Source organism: Leuciscus leuciscus, assembly GCF_965113295.1.
Source record: "Leuciscus leuciscus genome assembly, chromosome: 25".
NCBI classification, from domain to species: domain Eukaryota; kingdom Metazoa; phylum Chordata; class Actinopteri; order Cypriniformes; family Leuciscidae; genus Leuciscus; species Leuciscus leuciscus.
Genome location: NC_138724.1, coordinates 29,115,200 through 29,137,613, shown reverse-complemented (window position 1 = coordinate 29,137,613; position 22,414 = coordinate 29,115,200). Strand labels below are relative to the sequence as shown.

At 41.3% G+C, this 22,414-nt stretch overlaps 1 protein-coding gene across 5 annotated transcripts in view; it reads right to left on the bottom strand.

Moving 5' to 3' along the window:
• itga11b (integrin, alpha 11b) overlaps positions 1-22,414 on the bottom strand; it is a 62,299-nt gene that overhangs the window by 23,020 nt on the left and 16,865 nt on the right. For all 5 annotated transcript variants that reach the window (XR_014202964.1, XR_014202965.1, XM_082160643.1 and 2 more), the window contains 15 exons: positions 20,975-21,084; positions 20,798-20,889; positions 19,942-20,056; positions 19,729-19,856; positions 17,844-17,992; positions 17,091-17,235; positions 16,636-16,798; positions 15,090-15,160; positions 12,328-12,472; positions 10,865-11,013; positions 8,018-8,161; positions 3,532-3,735; positions 2,911-3,041; positions 1,290-1,456; positions 30-169 (listed from right to left, as the gene is read on the bottom strand). Coding sequence is in view for 3 of the 5 variants with exons in the window: in XM_082160643.1 (XP_082016769.1) it covers positions 30-169; positions 1,290-1,456; positions 2,911-3,041; positions 3,532-3,735; positions 8,018-8,161; positions 10,865-11,013; positions 12,328-12,472; positions 15,090-15,160; positions 16,636-16,798; positions 17,091-17,235; positions 17,844-17,992; positions 19,729-19,856; positions 19,942-20,056; positions 20,798-20,889; positions 20,975-21,084 (2,053 nt within the window). In the remaining 2 variants the exon portion in view is untranslated. The remainder of the gene's footprint in view (positions 1-29; positions 170-1,289; positions 1,457-2,910; positions 3,042-3,531; positions 3,736-8,017; positions 8,162-10,864; positions 11,014-12,327; positions 12,473-15,089; positions 15,161-16,635; positions 16,799-17,090; positions 17,236-17,843; positions 17,993-19,728; positions 19,857-19,941; positions 20,057-20,797; positions 20,890-20,974; positions 21,085-22,414) is intronic.

Here is a 22,414-nt window from a genome sequence, read left to right as displayed (position 1 = left end):
GATGATGAGATGTACAGAAAGTGTCTCACATGAACGTGGAAATACACTTGAAGGCAATATTTTGAGTCCGGTCTCAGGGTGACGTCTCTGGGCTGAGGGTCTTCTGTGCTGTCTAACACCACTCTGGGGAAATATCCATTCTCCTCGAAACCAAAGCTGTACCTCAGTGCTGAGCAGAAAGACAACATCTCAGTGTCCACAACAACAACAACATCATCTCAGTGTCCAGAACAACAACATCATCTCAGTGTCCAGAACAACAACATCATCTCAGTGTCGACACCAACAACAACAACATCATCTCAGTGTCGACACCAACAACAACAACATCTCAGAGTCGACAACAACATCATCTCAGAGTCGACAACAACAACAACAACATCTCAGAGTCGACAACAACAACAACAACAACAACATCTCAGAGTCGACAACAACAACATCTCAGAGAAATGATGCTCTTCCTCAGTATTCTTGTCTCGTTTTCCAGTACAAATATCTAAAAATAAATGAGTAAACATTGGTAACTTATACATATACTACCAACATTGTAGAAAATTGGCGAATGTTTAGATATTTGTACTGGAAAACAACACAGAAATGCTGAGCATGAAAAATATATTTGTTAACACTTTACAATAAGGTTCATTAGTTAACTACCTTTGTTAACATGAACTAAGAATTAACAATACTTCTTCAGCATTTATTAATCTTAGTTAAACTTAATTTCAACATTTACTAAGACATTATTAAAATCAAAGGTTTCAAATTTTTTTTATTAACTAACATTAACAAAGATTAATAAATACTGTAACAAATGTATTGCTCATTGTTAGTTCATGTTAGTTAATACATTAAATAATGTTAAATATTTAACCTTATTGTAAAGTGTTACCGTATTTTACCGTAAGTGTGAAAATATGGCCATTAAATCACGTTTGATGAAGAGATGAATATTGTCCATGACTCAGTTTAAGTGCATGCATGACCCTCCAGACCTGATCTTATAAGTTCCAGATGGGAAACGAAGGGGAAGCCTGACACAGTTTTATGATGGTTTCCACAGGCTTTTCACTCTAAATGCCGGGATTAAAGTGTTTTCTCTCTGGCCTGAGGCTTCATGCATTAGGAAAAACTGTTCTAATATTAAGGAGTGGCCTTTCATGGCAACATCTGAAAGAGATTACACACAGGCACAGGACACTGGAAAATACAACAATTGTGCTTTTATCATTCAGCCCTCTGATTGGTCAGTCATTTTCAGGTTCGCTGATGGATATCACGTTACATACCGACTCTCTTTGGATTCATCATCGGTGTCCGTGCCGTGACGTTCAGGCAAACGTTGGCCAACATACACGACACCTCTCGGCCTCCTCGGATGCAGTCTTTATTAAAAACATTGATTTTTGAAGGCTCGAAATTAACGCTGATCCCCACACGGACAACACTGCGAGACCTGTTCGAAAACACGTGAAGGTATAAAACTGTCTTAATGGAGTTCTCCGTTATATCAATTGTGTATCATCTTTGTTTCTCCTAATGTGAATAGCAGTGTTGGGGGTAACCCATTACAAGTAACTTGAGTTACGTAATCAGATTACTTTTTCAAGTAACTTGAGTTACATGATCAGATTACTTTTTCAAATAACTTGAGTTACATGATCAGATTACTTTTTCGAGTAACTTGAGTTACGTGATCAGATTACTTTTTCAAGTAACTTGAGTTACGTAATCAGAGTACTTTTTCAAGTAACTTGAGTTACATAATCAGATTACTTTTTCAAATAACTTGAGTTACATGATCAGATTACTTTTTCGAGTAACTTGAGTTACATGATCAGATTACTTTTTCAAATAACTTGAGTTACGTGATCAGATTACTTTTTCAAGTAACTTGAGTTACATGATCAGATTACTTTTTCAAATAACTTGAGTTACATGATCAGATTACTTTTTCGAGTAACTTGAGTTACATGATCAGATTACTTTTTCAAATAACTTGAGTTACGTGATCAGATTACTTTTTCAAGTAACTTGAGTTACATAATCAGATTACTTTTTCAAGTAACTTGAGTTACGTGATCAGATTACCTTTTCAAGTAACTTGTAAAGTAATGCATTACTTTTAAAATTTTCAACAAAATATCTGAGTTACTTTTTCAAATAAGTAACGCAAGTTACTTTGTTTTCCCATTTATTGACTGACAGCTCTCCTGTCCTCATGTTGAGACAAGTCGTAAGTGCAGAAGCGTCGTGTGTAGACATGATGGTTAGCTAGACTAAATGTGAGCGTGCATTTACATTAGTACTTGCACAAAAAACAGATTCAGCAGGATTCTTCAAAATGAATAAAATCAGTAAAATGCTAAATCAGAGTACTAACAAACCTCCAATAATTAAATGTTAAAGAAAACAAATATTTTATGCATTTAATCTCACTTTATTGACCAATGTACTTGTCATACCAAACCACAAGCAAAAATGACTTTAGATTTTATTTTTTATTTTTTATTTAAAGTAATTTACTTTTAGTTTTTATTGGTAAAGTAAGTGTTAATCTTTTCTCTCCTGTATCCTATTCTTCTGTTATCCAGAACGGCAGCAGCTGAAAGGTTTGCTTGAGCGGCGCCTCTACTGTACACGTGTTTCCTTCAGCCTGAGGCTTATTATTTCACTTTTGGTGTAAAAGGGTCTTTACATTTGGCCAAAGATAGAACTTTTTTTGATATAAAAAACAAACAAAAAAACAAGCCCAGCCCAGGTGGGAAAAAAGTACTGCAAAAGTTACTACTTTTCTTAAAAAGTAACTAAGTAACGCAATTAGTTACTTTTTAAGGGAGTAATGCAATATTGTAATGCATTACTTTTCAAAGTAACTTTCCCCAACACTGGTGAATAGTGCCAACTCACCAAAGCAGAACTGCAGCCCCTAAAGAGCCCACAGACAGATCTATGAGCTCATCTCCATTTACATCCATCATCCCATGAACACTGCGGCCGAAATAACGGAGACCTGGAGAGACGTCACCTCCGGCTATTCTCTGAGATCGAGGGCGAGAAACATTCATAGTGATTCGTTTTTGCTAATGTTACCATTCATTTATTAAAATATTATTTCAAAACATTCTCTGAACGTTCAAAACATCTATTTAAAAAAAAAGAAGTTGTTCCTTAGTTATGCAAATGTTAAGGAAACATTCCATTTTATAATTCTAAAAACATTATGGGAATGTTACTTTTGAATCTCTGAACATTCCAAACACCAGATAACTTTGAACGAACATTCTATTAACATTACTGGAAGAATTTTGTTCAGAAACTTGTCAGAACGTTAGCCAAAGTTCTGAGAACTCTACTTTACTTTATTATTCACGTTGTGGAAAGTTGTCTCTGGCTCCACAGAACATATACATCAGCACATAAATACACATAAGAAAAAAACATTCCCTGTTAGCTGGGAAGGTGCAAAAGGTCATACCTGTTCTTATGTTTTTGTATTTTGGCATTACTGGAAAGGCAGCTGAGTCTTACCTGTTTGTATTTGGGTTGGATGCTTTTTTCTCGGCCATAGAAGAGATAGATAGCTCCTTTGTGATTGTCTTCCAGTGGCGCTCCCACTACCAGTTCACTGAAGCCGTCACCATTCAAGTCCGGAAGGGCGGACATAGCCGCACCAAAGCGAGAATCATGGGCTTGTTCTGATGGTCCAAGAGTCCCATCTGCTATAAAAGAGCCCTGTAGAATAAAGAGAGAGAGAAAGACAAGAAAATAGTTGTGTTCAGAATGAAATACAATAGCATGTATGACCTCATAATGCTGTCATCTCACAAGTTTGGTTAGTTGGTATTTTTTGATAAAATAATCTTCCGGTTCAATCATCAAACTGTATACTATACATTTAGTTTATTTACCTAGTTTTCCCAATACTTCAGAAATATAACCTACAACATTCATACCTCTATTAATAATCTTTAATTAAAGCTTAAAGGGTAACTAAACCCTAAACCAACTTTTTTTAGTTAATGATCTGTAAGAATGGGACTTTATTAGTGCTGTTCATTGATTCGAGTAACTTTTTTGACATTTGGGTATAAAGTGTTTTAATTCTACAATATATGGTGTAAAAACGTCTGAGTGCTGCCCTCTTCAGGTTGAACAGTGGCTACTGCAGTTGAATTTTCCTATTGGATGTTTGCAGTACTACGTGACGCAAGCGGTACTACGTGACGTAAGCAGGTTCCAGCTCACCACGTCCTCCCTTGGTATGAGCTCACCACGCCCTTGGTACAAGCTAGCGTAGATTTATCTGTATTTAGTACAGTGGTCAGGAGGGTACGTAGGTGTAGTGTTGCTGGTTGCAACAGCACTGCTGGACTGCATAGCTTTCCAGCAGACTTGGAAATTAGGCGCCAGTGGTTGCATGTACTTGGCCTGGAAAACCGTGAGTGTGAAACCTGCATTTTACGTGGAATTGCTTTTCCAACGCAATAGAAATGGGCTTCTCCACACAGCTCGCGCTGAAAAGCGACGCAGTGCCAAACGCTGCTCCTCCTGCATGGACTCCACCACCCCAGCGGCGTTTTGATGTGAGTGATCATACATATTTTAATCACAATTTATGGTTAGGCTAAAGTTAATCCTCTGGGGTCGACAAACACCTCGGCGCATTTTGCTGGATTTTTTCACATAGCGGCAAAATATGAAAATGCCTATAGAGAGCGTGCACTATTGACATCAACTCGATAAAACTCATCAGATGCATGTACTTTACGTTGTCTTGCGACCCTGTGAGTCACTCTCCATTTTGAGAGTCTGACACATAGACTGTAAAAAAATAGGTGCACGCCCCCACGCTCACGGTTCGTCCCCTCTATCTCCGCTGGGGTCTGCCCACTTTTCTAGCATTTTTCAAATATTGCCAGTGGGTGGAGTCAGGCTCTGACCAGGGGTTTAGTTACCCTTTAAGTGACATTCAATAGGCAAAGCACTGCTACTTGGGCACAGAGATATCAGATATATTGGGCGCAGAGATAGCGGATTTCAGGTGTTGCGTGATATCTCTGTGCCCAAGTAGAAGTGCTTCGCCTGTGCTTCACAATATAGTCCCAAGTCAAAATCGGCTAGTCTTAATCTGCATTGCTATTTGTACTCGTTGTGAATGCCCCTCGTGGAATGAGCTCTGACGCCTAAGGGGCAATGAAGGCCCTCAGACTCATAAGCCAGCGCGATAATCTCTGCTTTGTGACGGCGAGCCCCTTGGTGCGGCCGCCAAAGCATACAAAGAGCTGTTCTGACTGTCTGAACGAGGCAGAACGCTCCAGATAAACTCTGAGAGCCCTGACGGGACAGAGTAGATTCGCGTCTCTTTTGTCCTCTGGCGTGGGAAGAGCTGCTAGCGAAATAACCTGTGCTCTGAACGGAGGAGAGAGCACTTTAGGAACATAACCTTGGCTTAAGGATGACTGGAGTCGTTAGGTCCAAATTCAGGAAGCACTTACTGATAGCGCTTGCAAATCGCCCACTCGCTTGACTGAAGCTAGAGCACATAAGAGAGCGGTTTTCAGCGAGAGGTCTGCGGCTCGAATGGGGCACCCTTCATGGCTTCCAGGACCGTGGAGAGGTCCCAGATAGGCACAGAGGGGGGTCACGGAGGGTTTAGCCTCCTTGCCCCTTTAAGGAAGTGCACGACGAGGTCGTTTGTTCCTAGTGATTGTCCGGCCACAAGAGCGTGAGATGCTGTTATGGCCGCCAACATACACTGTGAGCGTGGAGGGGGTGCGACCCGCGTCCAAGAGCTCTTGCAAGAAGGCGAGTATCCTTGATACTTCGCACAGGTAGCACGTCCCTGCGTTTTTGTGAAAAATTTCCGGCAACGAGCATTGTCTATAGAATGAGACTCTTGGCCATGGTGTGCAGGTTGTTCGACCTGAGACCGCCCTGGCGATTTATGTAAGACACCACTGCCATGTTGTCCGTCCGGACCAGGACGTGGTGGCCTTTCAGATACGGGAGAAAAGCTTTCAGTGATAGAGGAACCGCTCTCATCTCTAAACAGTTTATATGTAGGCGCCTCTCCAGACTTGACCTTAGGCCAGAGATGGGCCTGCCCTCGTAAAGGACCCCCAACCTATGTTGGAGGCATCTGTGAGATCACTTTTCTTTTTATAACCACACCCATACTCACGTTTGACTGATAACAGTCGGCTGCTTTCCAGGGAGCCAGGGCTTTGATACAGCCATGGTTCGCTCTGATTTGTAAATGGCCAGATCACTTTGGGGCTTTCCATCCTGTAGCGGTGGGCGGGCAGAAGTGTGCGGCCACCGCTTCCTCGAGGGGAGGAATCGCCCCGTAACCTTTCTCCACAGCGCCGCTTACAGTAGAGAGCGTCGAGGAGAAGGAAGGTTTTAGGTGAGCTGAGTGTGGCGCTTTCCACGACTTCATCAGCTCGTCGTGCACTTCTGGGAAGAAGGGGGCGGGTCTCTGCTGAGGGGCCTGCCGGCACCCCTGCAGGAACCACTCGTCTAGCCTTCTGCGTGAGGTCTTCAATCGTCAATGCTGGTTCTCGCACTGGCTTGTGTTGACGGTGCGGGGCCGGAAACGGAGCACGCCCACTCGTCGTGTTCGGATGCAAAGGCTGTCATCCTTTTCTTCATCCTCGTCCGATGCTCCAAAAGAGACGAGACCTGCCGCTCGCATAGAGGGGCGCTGGTCCGCAAGTGTTAACAGGACCGGCGAGGGGGTTTCTCTAGGAGAGAGCGAGGCACGCAGGGACTGGGCCGGCGTGTGCTCGCTCATCTCCGTCTGCTCTGGCATCCTTTGTGAGCGGCGCATCTTTTTGTGCGGCTCGAGCAAAGGGAGAGAGAGAGAGCAGGAAGCGCGGGTTCGTCATCAGCGAAAACAGCCAGCCGAGCCCGCAGGGTGGGGAGATCCATCTCGTCGCACTCAGGGCAGCCGCCCTTGGTGAGTGCAGCTTCCGCGTGGTCACGGCCCAGACAGGAAGCACAGGGGATGTGACGAAGAGAGGGCCTCGACACGAGGCTCAGGTGGTTCGAGGCATCTGCAACAACGCCTCAGAATTTGCTGTTTTAGAAAAGTGTGACGCAATGGCGAGCACACTAAGGATATGGTGCGTCGGATGGCACAGCAGAACAGCGGGCTGAAGGCGGCGTCCAGTGAAAACCAGGAAGCCAGCGTCCTCAGAACTGCAATGCAGATGGCTTGTTCAGCTGAAGGCTTTTCGACGGCGGTGAGAAGGCTTCTAATCCAGAGATCAGCGAACTGTTGAGTTCGCTGAAGGAGATAAAATGAGTTCCTTGGCTAGAATGAGTGCTTATATAGCTTTAAGTCACGCCCTCAGCCACTTCTGAGCCGCTTCGCCATAGGTTCATGCAGTTGCCGCAGCACAGCCAATGACCGCGCTGACGCTCATCTGTGTCTGCTGTGCAGCTGCACTGCGTTTTAAAAAATTTGGCTTCAATATTCTTGAGAAAAGGAGTTTTTCCATAGCGTAAGCTAGCCTTACGCAATATGAGAGACCTCTCGAAAGGGAAACCGTGATGTGCTTTAAACAAGCGATGTTGATCAGTGGAGGATCAGAGGATTTATGCACTGACTGATTCGAACCAACCCGTAGTTCGTTCGTGAGTCTGTTGAATGACTCATTAAAAGAACCGGCTCATAAGAGTCATTAGTCTGCAGACTACCCTCGGTGTAGTTCTTGTTTCACGGGAACCAACCTAATTTTCTAATTTCCCGCATGTTTTTACGTGCGAAACTCATTATACGATCTTTTTTACCTCATATTCGAGTCAACCTGCAAACTCACCACTCAGGTAACAAAAATATATTATGTATTTTGCTGTGGCGCTGTAGATTTACCATGAGGTGCGTAAACAAGCGGTGTTGACCTATAGGATAGGCTACTGTTAACGGTGCATGTGCTACTCATGTTTAACAGACTTTCCGAGCACCAGTATTCTTTGAGATAACATTATGGTGTTGCATTGGTGTTGTCACCTGTGAGTTGATGGTGTAGATGTAAATTCGGCCTTTCTCCCACCCTCTGTAGAAGTACATGGGAGCTCCAACAAGTAAAAGATCCGTCAATCCATCGTCATCCAGATCGATCGGTGCCAACTCACTTCCATAATACGACCCAATCTACAATTCACCAAAAACACACTCATGTCAGCATTTGATTTCCAAATACATTAGGCCATAGTGTATGCAACTGTTCTGCTTGGTTTCTAAATGGCTGCTACTTTCTCAACTAAAGAGTCCACCCTCAAGTCAATGCAATATGTTTCTCCAGTAAATTGGCGTTTTTTATTACTCCCGTTTTATCATTCAATTGGTGAGAATCTCAAGTTTGATCACTTAGTCACAAGATTGATGATCTGAGGAACCACAAAATGATGTAGAAGCAATGCATTTAGAAACCTCAAATAATTAGAAAATGTAATAAATTGCGTGCCAAAACGTTTCACTGTTTCGTTTTCAAAGTTTTTCTGTATTTTTTGTTGAAAAGGCACTTGGTCGACTTGCTCCAACCAAAGCGATTTGAATGCTGACACTGTAATGGTGCTTAAATTTCTTTATAAAGTAACATTTTAATTAAAGTTAACATTTCACACCAACCAGATCAATATTTATTTGTATTTCAACAGCCACACAATATATTTTTTCTATTGCATCACTGTATGGCATATTCTTCCGTTACCTCGCTGTTTTGAACTCGCAAAAAAACTTTACAAATGGCAGAAAACCGGAGATACACTTTATCACATTCCCGTCTAAGTGCTTCCCTAAGGGCTCTCAAACACACACACACACACACACACACACACACACACACACACACACACACACACGGTCTGGTGCATAACAGGTTGATAGCTAAATGAATGTTGTGGTCGGCGACCTGGAGCGTTTGAAACAGTAAGCGTTTATTGTGTGCATTCACTGCAGGCCATGCATACACACACACAAACACACACACACGTGCAGATGAGATTCACATGGGCCATAGAGACGCCTGCCCATCTGGAGCGGGTGACTGAGTCTAGACCTTCACATGCCGTCTCCTGTCCACACACATGGTCCGCATTAATCTACTGATGTGCTTCTCTAATCAAACACGCCACCGTTTCAGAGAGAGAAGGTATGATGGAAAAATGCAGACAGATGGATTAGGAGTTAGGAGAAATGTTCACCATTTAGGCCGAGTACACACTACTTTTGCATGCACTATTTCATGCAAATTAGCCCTATTATAGATTATTGACAACACGGCAGTATTTCCCTTGTGCAGTTGACGTCACACTATTACCATCTGTGGAAAGCAGGTCGTAAAGGGCATTTTGTTTAAAGAGGCGATTGTGTACGTTTTGTGCAGATAATGGCAGTAGTTTATCAAATGATGGAGAAGAACATTATAAATGAGTTGTTTTTGCTCTGACTTTTTGCACTCTTTCACTCTCTTGCAGTTACATTGGTTGTTTTGTACAGTTATGAAATAGAATATAACAATTCAGCTTACAGCACAGCATGTTAAACAGCAAAATGCTCAATCCACATTCTTTATTCATGATTTTGTACTAGTAGAGAATCTTGCGGTATTTATTTGTCGAAAAGGTGCCAAGTGTTTTGAATGCTCCTGACATGGTAATTACGACTAACCCTAACGAACCTTCCAGGAGGACTTTAACGCACCTTATAATACTATTTAGTTGCTCATTGTTGAAGTTTCGTTAGTCAGGACACTATGGGCACACTTGATCGCTGCTTGGCTGCTTGATTTAAAACCATTCTGAAATTGATCATAGTGTCTGCAACTACTCTGAGGGCCCTATCTTGCACCCAGCGCAAATGACTTTGTACACGACACATGTATCATTCCTATTTTGCACCCGACGCACAGCGGACTTTTCCCTCCACAGACGCACGTCGGTAAATTAGGGAATGAACTTGCGCTCCCGGGGACGGTTCAGCGAAAAGAGGAGGCGTTTTCCGGCGCAAACGTTCCTTCATGCTATTTTGCAGTTTCAGAAAACAATTCCGCCACAGACCAGGAGAAACCTAATCTAAAGTCAGTGGCACGTTGCGCATGTTATTCCGTTGTTATTCCGTCACATTATTGTTAATGTGAGATGACGCTCTGATTGGTTTATTTCACGTTACGCCCAAACCACACCTATGAGTAATGTAGCTACTTCAGACCAACCCATTTTAGATTTGCGTCGGGGAGACCGCCCACAAAGATCACCGCCCCGAGATCCGCCCACAAAGATCACCGCCCCGAGATCCGCCCACAAAGATCACCGCCCCGAGATCCGCCCACAAAGTTACTTGCGTTTCGCGTTTGATACTTGCGTTTCAGATGGTTAAAATAGGGCCCTGAAAGTATCTCACAAGTATGCACACTAGAAGAGTTTTGGCAACAGGCAGGTGGCTACGGTTTTGCACCTGCATAAAGTACCAAAAAGTACTGTGATACTACTATGCATTATTAAAAAATAAGAATATTTTTGGCAGTAGTTTAGACTTAAAAAAATATATATATATTTTAACATTTTTACTGGGCCCACCCCAAAACAACAATACATTTTATTTTTATGTTTATGCATCAGCAGCACAGATATAAATTCTTTCTTTAATGTAACATTTCTTTGCAAAAACAATTATAATTTTTTTTTTTAAATCATTTGTAGTAAGCCTTATTTTTTAGCTCTGCTATGGTTGGTGGTACCTTGGTATTCTTGAAAGTACCTTGGGGTACCATGTGTAAAAATACCTTCCACAGTACTTTCTTTAAAACATGAAAGTGTGGTGATCTTCGGTCTTGTAGTGTGTGCTTGGCTTTACCTGCTGACCGTAGAGAGAATGCAGCATGGTGAGGTTTCCACTGTTGGTCAGGGTGAAGATCACCACCTTTCCTGTGTGGTTGAATCGAGGGGCTCCAGCGACGTACAGCTGACCGTACTGATCCGAGACCACCGAGGACACCATGTACCCTAGAAACAACTCTCAAATTTATACATTATAAATAAATATGAGCTATCTGTCAATTGACTTTTTTCATGGAAAACTGCACAATGCAGAGGAACATTAGGGAAAGACAGCATGTAATTCTATACTGGTTTGGTGCTGAAGTAGTTTGCTGGTTAAGCTAGTTGATGTATTAAAGATTTGTCCATACTAGGGCTGGACGATATAACCTAAAATCAAAGTCTCAAAGAACATTTGTTTTTTTTTCTTCTTCTTATAGTTCACTGACAATGTTTGTGCTGTAAATATGCTCAACTATTAAAGGTGGGATATTTATTTTTCTTATCTTTGATTTTAAAAAAATATTTGAAGGAACAAACATCTCAATTTCATCAGTTATTGTGTCTGTCTATGGGTCATAACATTTCTTACAGATTTCCGCTCGTTGAAAATCAGATAGGCTACAGATAACACAGTGAGAGATTACATTTATTTTAATGCATTAATGAGAGAGCGACTGCGTGTGTGAATTAGTCGTACCGTCTCTATTAAATTGTGAAGCTGTAGGTTGTAGTTACTTCAAAAGTAGAAGAATCTATGCTACAACTGTTGAGTTTCTAAGCTACTTTAGTGATAAATCAATCACAGCGACAATTGACAAACGTTCGTGAGGACGCATGCGAAAGTGATCTCGCTTTGGGGCTTGTGCGCTTTCTATGTGCGTTAACTCTGTGTTTTAGTCCGCCTCCATGTTGCTTCTAGGCCGCTGACTGGATGGGGTGACTACACGCGGTAGGCTAGTATGTTTTTAAGGGAAAAGTACTAACAGGATTTTAAAAAAGCAAAATTACCAACATGGGAAAATGACGTTGGTTAGAGTTTCTGAATTTCGGTTTTGATTACTTTTCAATTAATCATCCAGCCCTAGTCCATACTACACAAGTAAGACATATGATATTATATTCCTCTTCATAGCACTCAAATCTCTTACACTTTCTGCTATTTAAACTTGACGGGTCGTTTTATTCATTGCAATGCGTGCAAAAACGAATGCCATTGACATATACTCTAGTGCAGGGATAGGCAACTCCAGTCCTGGAGGGCCACTGTCCTGCAGAGTTTAGCTCCAACCCTAATTAAACTCACCTGAACAAGGCAATCAATGTTTTCAGGATTACTAGATAGATACAGGCAGGTGTGTTTGATCAGGGTTGGAGCTAAACTGTGCAGGACAGTGGCCCTCCAGGACCGAGTTTGAGAAACCCTGTCATAAGGGTTTTTGAACGACTCAATTGTTTCCCATCATGGAATCAGATCCTCATTAGGCTTAATTTTCTTACCCAGATATGCTGCGTGGTTCTTCAGTTCCTCTGGGAACTCTTTCATGTAAGAAGACTTTGGTGGGATGACTTTACCGTGACGGGTCTCCTTCAGAACAGCTCCGTTCCAGTCGTATGCGCCAACGGCACCAACCAGAATCCCATCCTTCAAGAGAATGGTTTGCATCTTTTTTTGTTCACATTGAAAAATCCCTTTTACCATATGTTAGTTGTTTTTAAAGGAATATACACACAATCACAACACAATAAAAAATGCACACAGTCTTGCATCAGGTCTGGGTTCATGTACCTGAAGGGAGGATTCAATATAGGATCATGACAAACGGCCTGGCAGGGACTTCAGCGGTATAGGGAATGCAAACCGAGCGTTTGCCAAACCTCTCCCGCACTGATCTGAGAGCTCCTGCCAAAGACTCTGCACTGTATTAACATCTGGGACTGTAGCATTTAAACCCATTTCTGACCGATACCACCACTGCACTCAAATACGCTTGCTCATAGTCCTATTCCAGCTCTGTTTCAGAGTAAGACTGAATATCAAGTACTAATTAACTAAATGTGTGATGCTAATGCCACAATACTAGAAAGTTGTAGGTGGTTGCCAGTGCATTGCAATGCAGTTGCTTAAGAGTTTTCAGTATTATTTTAGTATTAAAATTCTCTGGCTTGATCCTGAATGCATGCGAGCGAGTGCAGCAGTCTGAATACAGAGCTAAAACTGCGTTCACTGCCAAAGTTTTCCTCATGCAATGTCGACGTGGACACTTTGACAGCGTTCCATGGCACATTTGCACAATAAACTCTCCCCAATACACTCTGTGGGTTGTTCCATTTGCTTTTATTAGTGGTGCTTGCAAAGGCAAACCCCTGAACAAACCCTAATCCTGAGTATTAAACTTCACAGCGTTTAACTCGGCGTGCACGGTTTGTGCAAAAGACATGAATGATGCCTCAAATTGTGTGGGTTGATGAAGAATACACTAGCGACTGCCAAGCAACCACATAACAATGCCTAGGAACCAGGTATAATGTTGTGATCTCATCAAGTCAGAAATAACGCAATTATGAGTTCCTGACAAGTAAAAACCATTCATGTCTAAAGAAAATGGCAGCGGTTTCAATCGTTTGAAGATTGAGCTGCGAGCTCATTGGCTACTGATACAGCAGGAACCAATCAGCTGTGCCCTCTAGAGAATGATGTGATTGCAAGCAAAATGAGTTAGGGACCAATCAGTCTGCTATCTAGAGTTTCATGACAGAATTTCGTATGAGTGATTAAGTATTTTATTGTCATCAACAAGAACCCGAACATTGATCCATTTAAGCATTTTGAGCATCACCACAGAAACAAATCATAGGCTTGGAGTTGATTTAAAGGTAAAACAACCAAAAACATTGTTGCTTAACCTTTTAAATTGAAATATTTAAATGTATCCTAATTAATCAAAATGTATTTCTTTAATGGAATTTGGCTGAAAAAAATATATCACAATTATGCTGCTTTCTAAGATTCATTAATCCAAAATCTAAAGCAGCAACATCCTTTGCGGAGAAGGCAGTCCCACAATGCATTGCAGGCTTAGAGATGCAGACGATGGGAGGTAAATGTCAATTATAAATTCACTCAATATTTGTGTGTTCTTTGTATTTTTATGCATGTTAGAGTCAATTGCAATTATTATTCAAACAAGTTGCCTATTGGGTTAATCAGATTCTATTTAATTTTCTATTCTATTTCACCAACACAGGCAGACGACAGCAGTGTAAGTCACAAGGGTTTGCAACCAAGTGATTTTCGAGGCCTGGCACCTCTTTAGCTCTTTACAAAACAAAAGCAGTGAAAACTAGCATACCATGTCCGTGTCACCGGCCCAAGCTAATAAACCGACTTCCAAACGTTTTATTTCCATCTGATTAGGTTTCATTTACTACATGCTTGATGGACACTGAAGTCTTTTCCTTATAAAACGAAACAAAGTCATTCCTTTAAAAACATTTACAGCCACAAGCAAAAAAAAAAAAAAGGCAAAAAGTCTTTCTTTACAAATAAAGTCACATGCACAAGCGTGCACATAAAACACAAGGGCACGTGTGTGAGAGTGTTTGTGTGAGGGTTCCTCACTCAAGGAGAGTAATTCAGCAAAACCATATGTGTTCTCTGGACCTCGTTCCCTCAAGAATGAAAAAATCTTTCCGAGACGTTATCTCCCGTCTCGAATTGCCACTGTCAAGAGCAGCTCCTGGGATCCAACAGTGAAAGTTATGAAAAAAATGTTATTTTTCTCCGGGTAAGTTGTCCTTCATCTAACACAAAAAGAGGCCCTGGTCTAAAACCCCTCTCCTCCGTGAAAAATAGTCCCGCTCTCAGAAGACTGTTTTCATGCCGCTCACTTTCAAGAAGTCTGTTTTCATGCCGCTCACAGCATGTGGAACAGCTTCAAACGTAAACAAGCCTTTTTTTAATTGAAAGAGTGGCATTTCATGCTTCTGTCGGGCCCTACAAGGACGCATCTCAGGTTTGTTTTCCCATGGGCACAGAGCGGTAAACAAATCATTCTTTCAATGACTCTTTATTTTGACTGATGCCATAGTTTCTGCTCCAGGCTAATGCAAAAGAGCTTCAAACTCAATCAACAGAGTGCAAAGAGCAAAATAACAGCATTTCGTGCACCGCACTGAGTACTTAATATAATTCTCCACACATTAGCGCTGTTGTCAATATTTATATTTCTTCTGCTTGAAATGGATGGAGATGCACTCACCTCCACGATATGTGTGGAGAATCCAGCTTGAGACATCTGCAAACCAAATGCTGTACCATTCTGGTTGGTGCCTGCAGAAAAGTAAAAAAATTAGTGTATTACTGTGCAAAATTCACTGTGATGATGCTAATGTGTTGTGTGTGTGGTTGGCAGGCTGTTGCTGTAGTTTTTATGTTGCTGTGCAGTTAATAGGGTATTCTGAGGCCCTTGTTCACTTGGTATTAAGATGCATTTTGGTTGATCAGATCACAATTGGACAACGCTAAATACAGGTGTAAACGGGGTCTAAAACACTTTGAGCTTGTCCACTTTTGACCATTTCCAGAGGTGTTGAAAATGCATTTGACTGGATTGCTTTCGTAGTGTAAACGCTCATGTGGTCGAATGTGTTCAAACAGCCACAAAAGACCAAACGTATAAACATTATGGGAAGCGCTAGCCTGGAAATCCAGACCTAAATCTGAAAGATTAATGGTCTGGCATCAACTAATGAAACTCGGCCAGCTCAAGGGGCGGCACCAAGCATGCAGTTGAAAATCTCACTGCACGCAATTGGATAACACTACGACCAATCACAACAAGCCCCATACGCTTAGCTACCAGCGGAGCTAACTGGTAGATTAGACTCTTACCGTATCCGGTCGGCAAAACAGCAAAAACGCCCTTCTTGCAAAGGAACGATTCGAGTGGCGTCTTCTGTTCCTCTTTTAGATAGAAAGCCAAGTCTAACTCGTTCATTGTAGCGGCCAAAGCCGTTTCAAACAACTGGTGTTCATCCATAGCCATCTTGCAATGTTTACTAATGACTTTGACGTCACAGCGCTGTCGTCATCTCGCCTCTGGCCCGGCTATATCAGATAACCGATGTGATTGGTGCAGCTCAGATCGAGGGGCATATTTAATGAGCATCATTACTCGACGCCAGAGTAACTCGCTGAGCAAATTCAACTTGTGCTCTCGCGAGAACTCTGGGTTACCAGGGTAGGGAAGCGCGCTAGCCAGACGGGATTTTGGACCCACGTTTGGTTTGAAGATGAAAAATGTACCAAGCACAATGTTCTCTCTCCATTCCTGATTTCTAACACACACTGGTCTTGTGTCTGTCAGAGCAGAAACTCTCTGTAAGCTGATGCTCTCCGTGTGCTTTCCCGTCGTTTCTGGTCGTGTTCATATGTAAATTGTGTCAAATCCGTCAATTAGATCAATAGACCTGAACAAGCCCATACATGTACCTATGGACCCTCCCCTTGAAGAAATCAGGACAGAAGTGTTTTAAAGTGGACAAAAGAGATGGATTAAAACATCAGGTGTAACAGGAATGCGTCTCCCTCGTCTACTTGTGATTTGATCGACCAAAACGCATCTTAATACCAGATGTAAACTGGTTTAAATGTTGATATGTGGTTTCTACAGTCTTACGAGTGGTCTTTAGCATGTTGCTATGCGTTCTGGTGGTTTTCTGTGGCATTCTGGTCTCTACATACAGCTTAAGCATGGGATTATGCTTATGTTTAACATTTATTCACTGATTTCACAGAGTGTATACCCTCCAAGCTGAAGATCTTCTCTCCAAGAGCATCAACGATGTCCTTCAGGGCAGACTCGTCAGTGACGCTGAAGAAGTTCTCCTCGGGATCAGTGGCAATGAACTTGATTTCCCTCAGAAAAGCTTCAGGATTGATTCCTCGCCGATTATAGTAGCCAAGAACCTGGAACAGCATTGGAATATCAGTCGCACTTTATTTGACAGTACAGTGTACTTACCTAAGAAAGTACAAGGTAATATAAGGTAACTGCATGGGTTAAGGTTATTGTAATTATTATATTAAGTGCATAGTATGTATATGGGGAACAAGACTGTAAAATAACAAAACTATGTGCACCTGTTCGATCTGTGCACCTGTTTGAAAACTTCTCAAGAGTTTGAGTTTCATGACTGACGGACCAAAGTAAACCTGAATAACATCTGGAGGATTTTACTGGAAAGAAGCAGTAACTCACCGCAATACCATACAAGGTGATATTATCCTTCTCACTTTCTTCCACGGCTTTCTGTAGGTCTGGGCTGTCATGCGATTCTCCGTCAGTGATGACAATCATGACTTTCTTAGCGTCTGGACGACCTCCTTGTTTGAATGCTTGAGTTCTGTTATAAATACACATGTATACACAGTGTAAATGAGTGAATCACACTAAAAACATAAAGCTTTGGCTGACTTTGATTCAAAATACCACAATATTATCCCCCTAAAAAAACAACTATTTTAAATACCAACATAATAGAAAAATTAACAAGTCTCCCTATTTACTCATCTCGCTTAAAATGCATAAAATAACACTTTATTTCAACATTTACTCTCCCTATCCAGCCCCATGAAAAGCATGATGTGAAATGGAAATCCAGTTTTCTTTATTTTATCGAGTTACTTGATTGAAACATGTTCTTTTAACATGAAATCATTGAGTTAAGCCAAAAAAGTAACATGAAGCTATCTTGCTTGAACTAGAAATCTGATACAATGACGATTAGTACTTGAGCTTTGATTATAATGTAATTGGTACAAAGGGATGTAATTTATAAATAAATTTCCCAGTTTAACGTTATTTCTGTTAGCTGATCCAAAATGATGCTTCGCTTTATTGTGAAATTTCAAATCACCTTGACTCATTTGATTTGCCTTATTTCCATTGTAACTAATGATGCACAGGAGTTTATGGATGGAAGACAGACAGAACACAAACATGCCAGTGTACCGAGCCGCATTAATCCCGAGAGCCGTACGCGTCTCCTCTCCGCCTCGCTGGTCGATGTTCTTCGCCGCTGCTACGACCTCATCAACCGTACGGAAATCATCCAGCCGAAACTCGTTCACTACTCGGGCACCGTACTGCACTACACCTACCTGGACAACAGGACACAACACCAGGTGAGATGCATCATCTACTTGCTTTTACATGACACACTCTTGTCAAATTCTGTTGTTCAACTTAAGGCTGGAATACACTACATGATTTTGGTCCAGATTCAATGCTAGTTTTCTCGAACTCGCGTAGTGTATGATGGGCACAGACCATGTGTGGTTTTTTGCATCAAAATATGATTCTGTCAGGACCACTATCGTCAAATACGATTGGCAATTAGCATACAGTTTGGATTGGCGGTATGGTTCTGTTCTGGGCAAGAACTTCCTACACATCCATGCAGCCTAGCATGAATAAGAGCAGCAATAACCCCGCTTAGGGTAAACACAGAACCAACATGAATGTATGCAGATATCAGTAATTCAAGATTTTAAAGTACAACATAGGGTTCAGTTCAAGGGGAATCAGAATGCCAAATCCTGACTGGGCGAGAGGTGGAGCTGGGGAGGGAGGAGGGTGATTCGCTCCTGAGAAACGCGATAGCTGCTGATAATACTGAAGGAGCTTATTATATATGTATACAGTGATGGGCGTCGTGTTCCTATAGGTAGACGTGGATCAGCTGAGAGTCACTGATGCGAGCTTGACTAACGTGACCTGCCAGAACTGACCCTACGCTTGATTTCTATCCAGTCATCGGAGATCATGTGAAAAATATTTTGGCCGATTTTAAAACATTTACTGCGTCCAAAATGAAATACTTCCGCTTACTATATAGTATGCGAAAAAAAGTTCGCCAAATGAGTAGTATGTCTGAATACTGTGGCTACATCCGAAACTGCATACTCTCTTGAGTAGGTACTTATTTTGACTAAGTAATTACTTAACGAACGCTAAATAAGTGTGTTCTATATAGAATGAGTGTGTATAGTATGAATGTAATACATCTACCATGTTGTCATTATCAAGTGACCTACCAGCGGTTGCGTTGCTTCACTCATTCACAAATCCTCCCCCGTGGCCTCATGGGATAGTAAAGTGTCCATCGTATTCACACTTCAGAATCTTGCTGAAAGTAGTAGGGAAATATAGATTTCCAACGCAGCCATATTGTTTACATTTGTCACGTGTCTCCGACTCTCCTATCAACAAGCTCCCCATTTTGTGTGAGTTTGTTGCGTTCGGAATGACTTGAAAGATCGTGTGTGTGATTCTAAGTCGGCAAGTGAATAATACCTGGTGTTTTAATATTTGTTCAGATTTGAAAAGTCGTGTAGTGTAGTCCAGCCTTTAGTAACTGTAATGCATGAAACAGAAATAAATAAAAATCTAGATATTGCATCATCATTAATATTCTACCCCTTACCTGTCAGGGATCACTGGTGATCCTGGATTATTTTAGTTCAAAATATGTTTGAGCTTATATATCTCAATATTAATAACAGTCTGGTTAATTTTGAGTCTTGAACTATAAACTCTCAAGGGTTGGCTTTCTAAATGTATGTGTGTTATGTTTCTATTCAGAATTACTTATGAGCAGTAACCTTTTTATTTTGGGCATTTCATGTATGCAGCACTTGCCAAAATTGGGGGTGATGAGGAAGGGGTTAAAATGTGTATATTTTCTTAAATCATCCGATTTGTTTGCAGTATTTTGACTGAAGTTCGGATCCTCACGAGTGCAGTGGTAAGTGCTGTTTTTGCACAACCCAACGCCTTCATAAATCATAAGTCAGAACAGTCCAAACTGATTTTCCAGGTGATAATTCAGACGCACCTGGATCTGTCCTGGACCGATGTAAAACTTCTGTAGCACATTTATCAGGAAATCTTGAACCTCATACCAGGGATAGATGGAGTTGGATCCATCTAACACAATCACTATGTCCATGTAGGTCTCGCATCCTGTGGAGAAACTGATGCTGTCAGAATGCATGTGAGGAAAGCGGATTACTCCAAGAAGCTTCATCAGTGAAGAGTCTGACTTTACTTTGAAAGGCCGGAGCGATGCTGTGGGTGAAGTTGAAGCTGCCGTCGACTCTTGAACAGATGCCCGTGCTGTAGTAAGAACTTCCACACTCGTACGACCACAGCGGCCCACATGCCTGAAACACAGTCAGCATGAAACTGTTCACAACCCATTTGTGCATTTGTGAAAAATTATGAAATTATTTGGTAACACTTTATACAACAAGATTTTCTTAGTTAACATTAGTTAACTACATTAGTTAACATTAACTAATAATGAACTGCACGTATACAGCATTTATTAATGTTTGTTAGTTAATTTCAACATTTACTAATACTTCTTGTTAGCATTAGTTAATGCACTGTGAATTAACATGAACAGCTGGATTTTCTATTAACTAACATTAACAAAGATTAACAAATACATTAACAAAAGGATTGCTCATGGTTAATTCATGTTAGTTAATACATTAACTAATGTTAACTAATGAAACTTATAGTAAAGTGTTACCAATTATTTTAGAATAACATGCACTGATGAATAGTTCTCAATACGAGTAGTTGCATAGGCAATAATAGCATATTGGCGATCCAATGTGTATCTTTGTTTGAGCTCTGGAGACGTCAAAGGTTTCTATTTACAGCAGCGTTGAGCAATGTAGCCAATCACAAACTTATCTGTTGATCTCTTGAATGCAATGGCCAATCAGAGGTGTTTTAAGTTAGCACTGAACAAATTCTGAGTTCTGCACGCTCGCAAATCTTATCATCATAACAAACAGTTACATAAATGAGAGATTCATTGTGCAGGCAGCTTTACTTTATTGAAAAAGTAAATATAGTAAAATAGTTTGCATTAAAGTGAACATGCATATTACCACAAAGCTGTTATCCTTGGGGTTGGAGGTGAGACTCATTCCCAACCTCATTTTCTCTTTGCGTTCGGACACGTTGTTTAGGGATATCTTTCCTTGAAAAGTCCAGAGAAAAAATATCACAAAATGTTTTGTAGCAATCTGCCTTAATATTGCGGTGTCCGATTGGTCATGTGATACCTAGATGCAGTCGTGTGCAGTTTGTCGCTGGTTTTCTGTTTAGTGGGCATCTGTAGACGTCACCTGTCTGATGTTCACCGCTTTTCTCAAAGGGAGCTCCTACTAAGAGCCTGAAATTCAAGAAAATAGTTTCTTAACCCTCTGGTGCTCTTCGAATTTCGGTCAAAAAAGACACAATTTATTTAAGTTACAACATTCATTTAACATTCTAAGTTGCAGAATGTTATGTTTATTGTTATGAAAAATGCATAAAAATGCTTTTTTCAATTTTTATATGAAATGTATATTTTCAAAAGCATGTTTAACTCTTAGGGCCCTATCTTGCACCCAGTGGATTTGCCTTTGTACAGCGACGAATGTATCATTCCTATTTTGCACCCGACGCACAGCAGACTTTTCCCTCCACAGATGCACGTTGGTAAATTAGGGAATGAACGTGCGCTCCCGGGGGCGGTTCAGCGAAAAGAGGAGGCGTGTTCCGGCGCAAACGTTCCCTGGTGCTATTTTGCAGTTTCAGAAACCAATTCCGCGTTGTGGCGCGTTGCACATTATTCAGATGCTATTTTAAGGGCGCATGCTTGGCCATAATGTAGCGTGTGCACAACACGCAAACACTTCTCTCATCTGCACACAGACGCAGCAGTTCCCATTTTTGCAAACCATACATAATTACAAGGAAAAATATTCCACACGAGGGAAATCATTGTGGTGTCCATGAAGATGTGAAAAAATAGGCATAAATCTAGCTTACACATTTACCCAAATTATTATACGCCTGTTTAAGCGAAGCTAATTTGGGTGGGTTTCTCCATCCCCAATGTCACTTCTCTGTGTTTTACGGCCCTGACGAGAACGTCGGTCTCCTCGGCTGTGAACCGCTCCTGGCGTGCGCCTGGCAAATCCGCCGTTATAGTAGCAATCCGCCATGGAACAAGCGCGCCTGCTCTTAAAGGGAATGTGAGATGATGCTCTGATTGGTTTATTTCATGTTACACCCAAACCACACCTATGAGTAATGAAGCTACTTCAGACCAACCCATTTTAGATTTGCGTCGGGCGCAAGAGTCATTTATCCCGCCGGTATAATAGCAACAGCACCCGAGATCCGCCCATAAAGTTACTTGTGTTTCGCGTTTGATACTTGCGTTTCAGATCGTTAAAATAGGGCCCTAAATCTGCAATTAAATCAAAGCCATAAATCTAAACAAGTTATGTTCTAAATTTGAGGTTGATATCTCAATAAATGAGCTTTCAGTCAGATTTTGTTTGGCCGCAGTACCGAACACTTCCACTAGATGAAATTCGTCTCCCATTCAATGCGCTCATTTTTGACCGCGAGGAGCACAAGTGACTCTTTTTTTCAGGACAATTCAACCTTTTCGAATCATGTCCATGATTTTTTTTTTTTTTGTGTTCACATAGTAAGTGCCAAAACCTTTA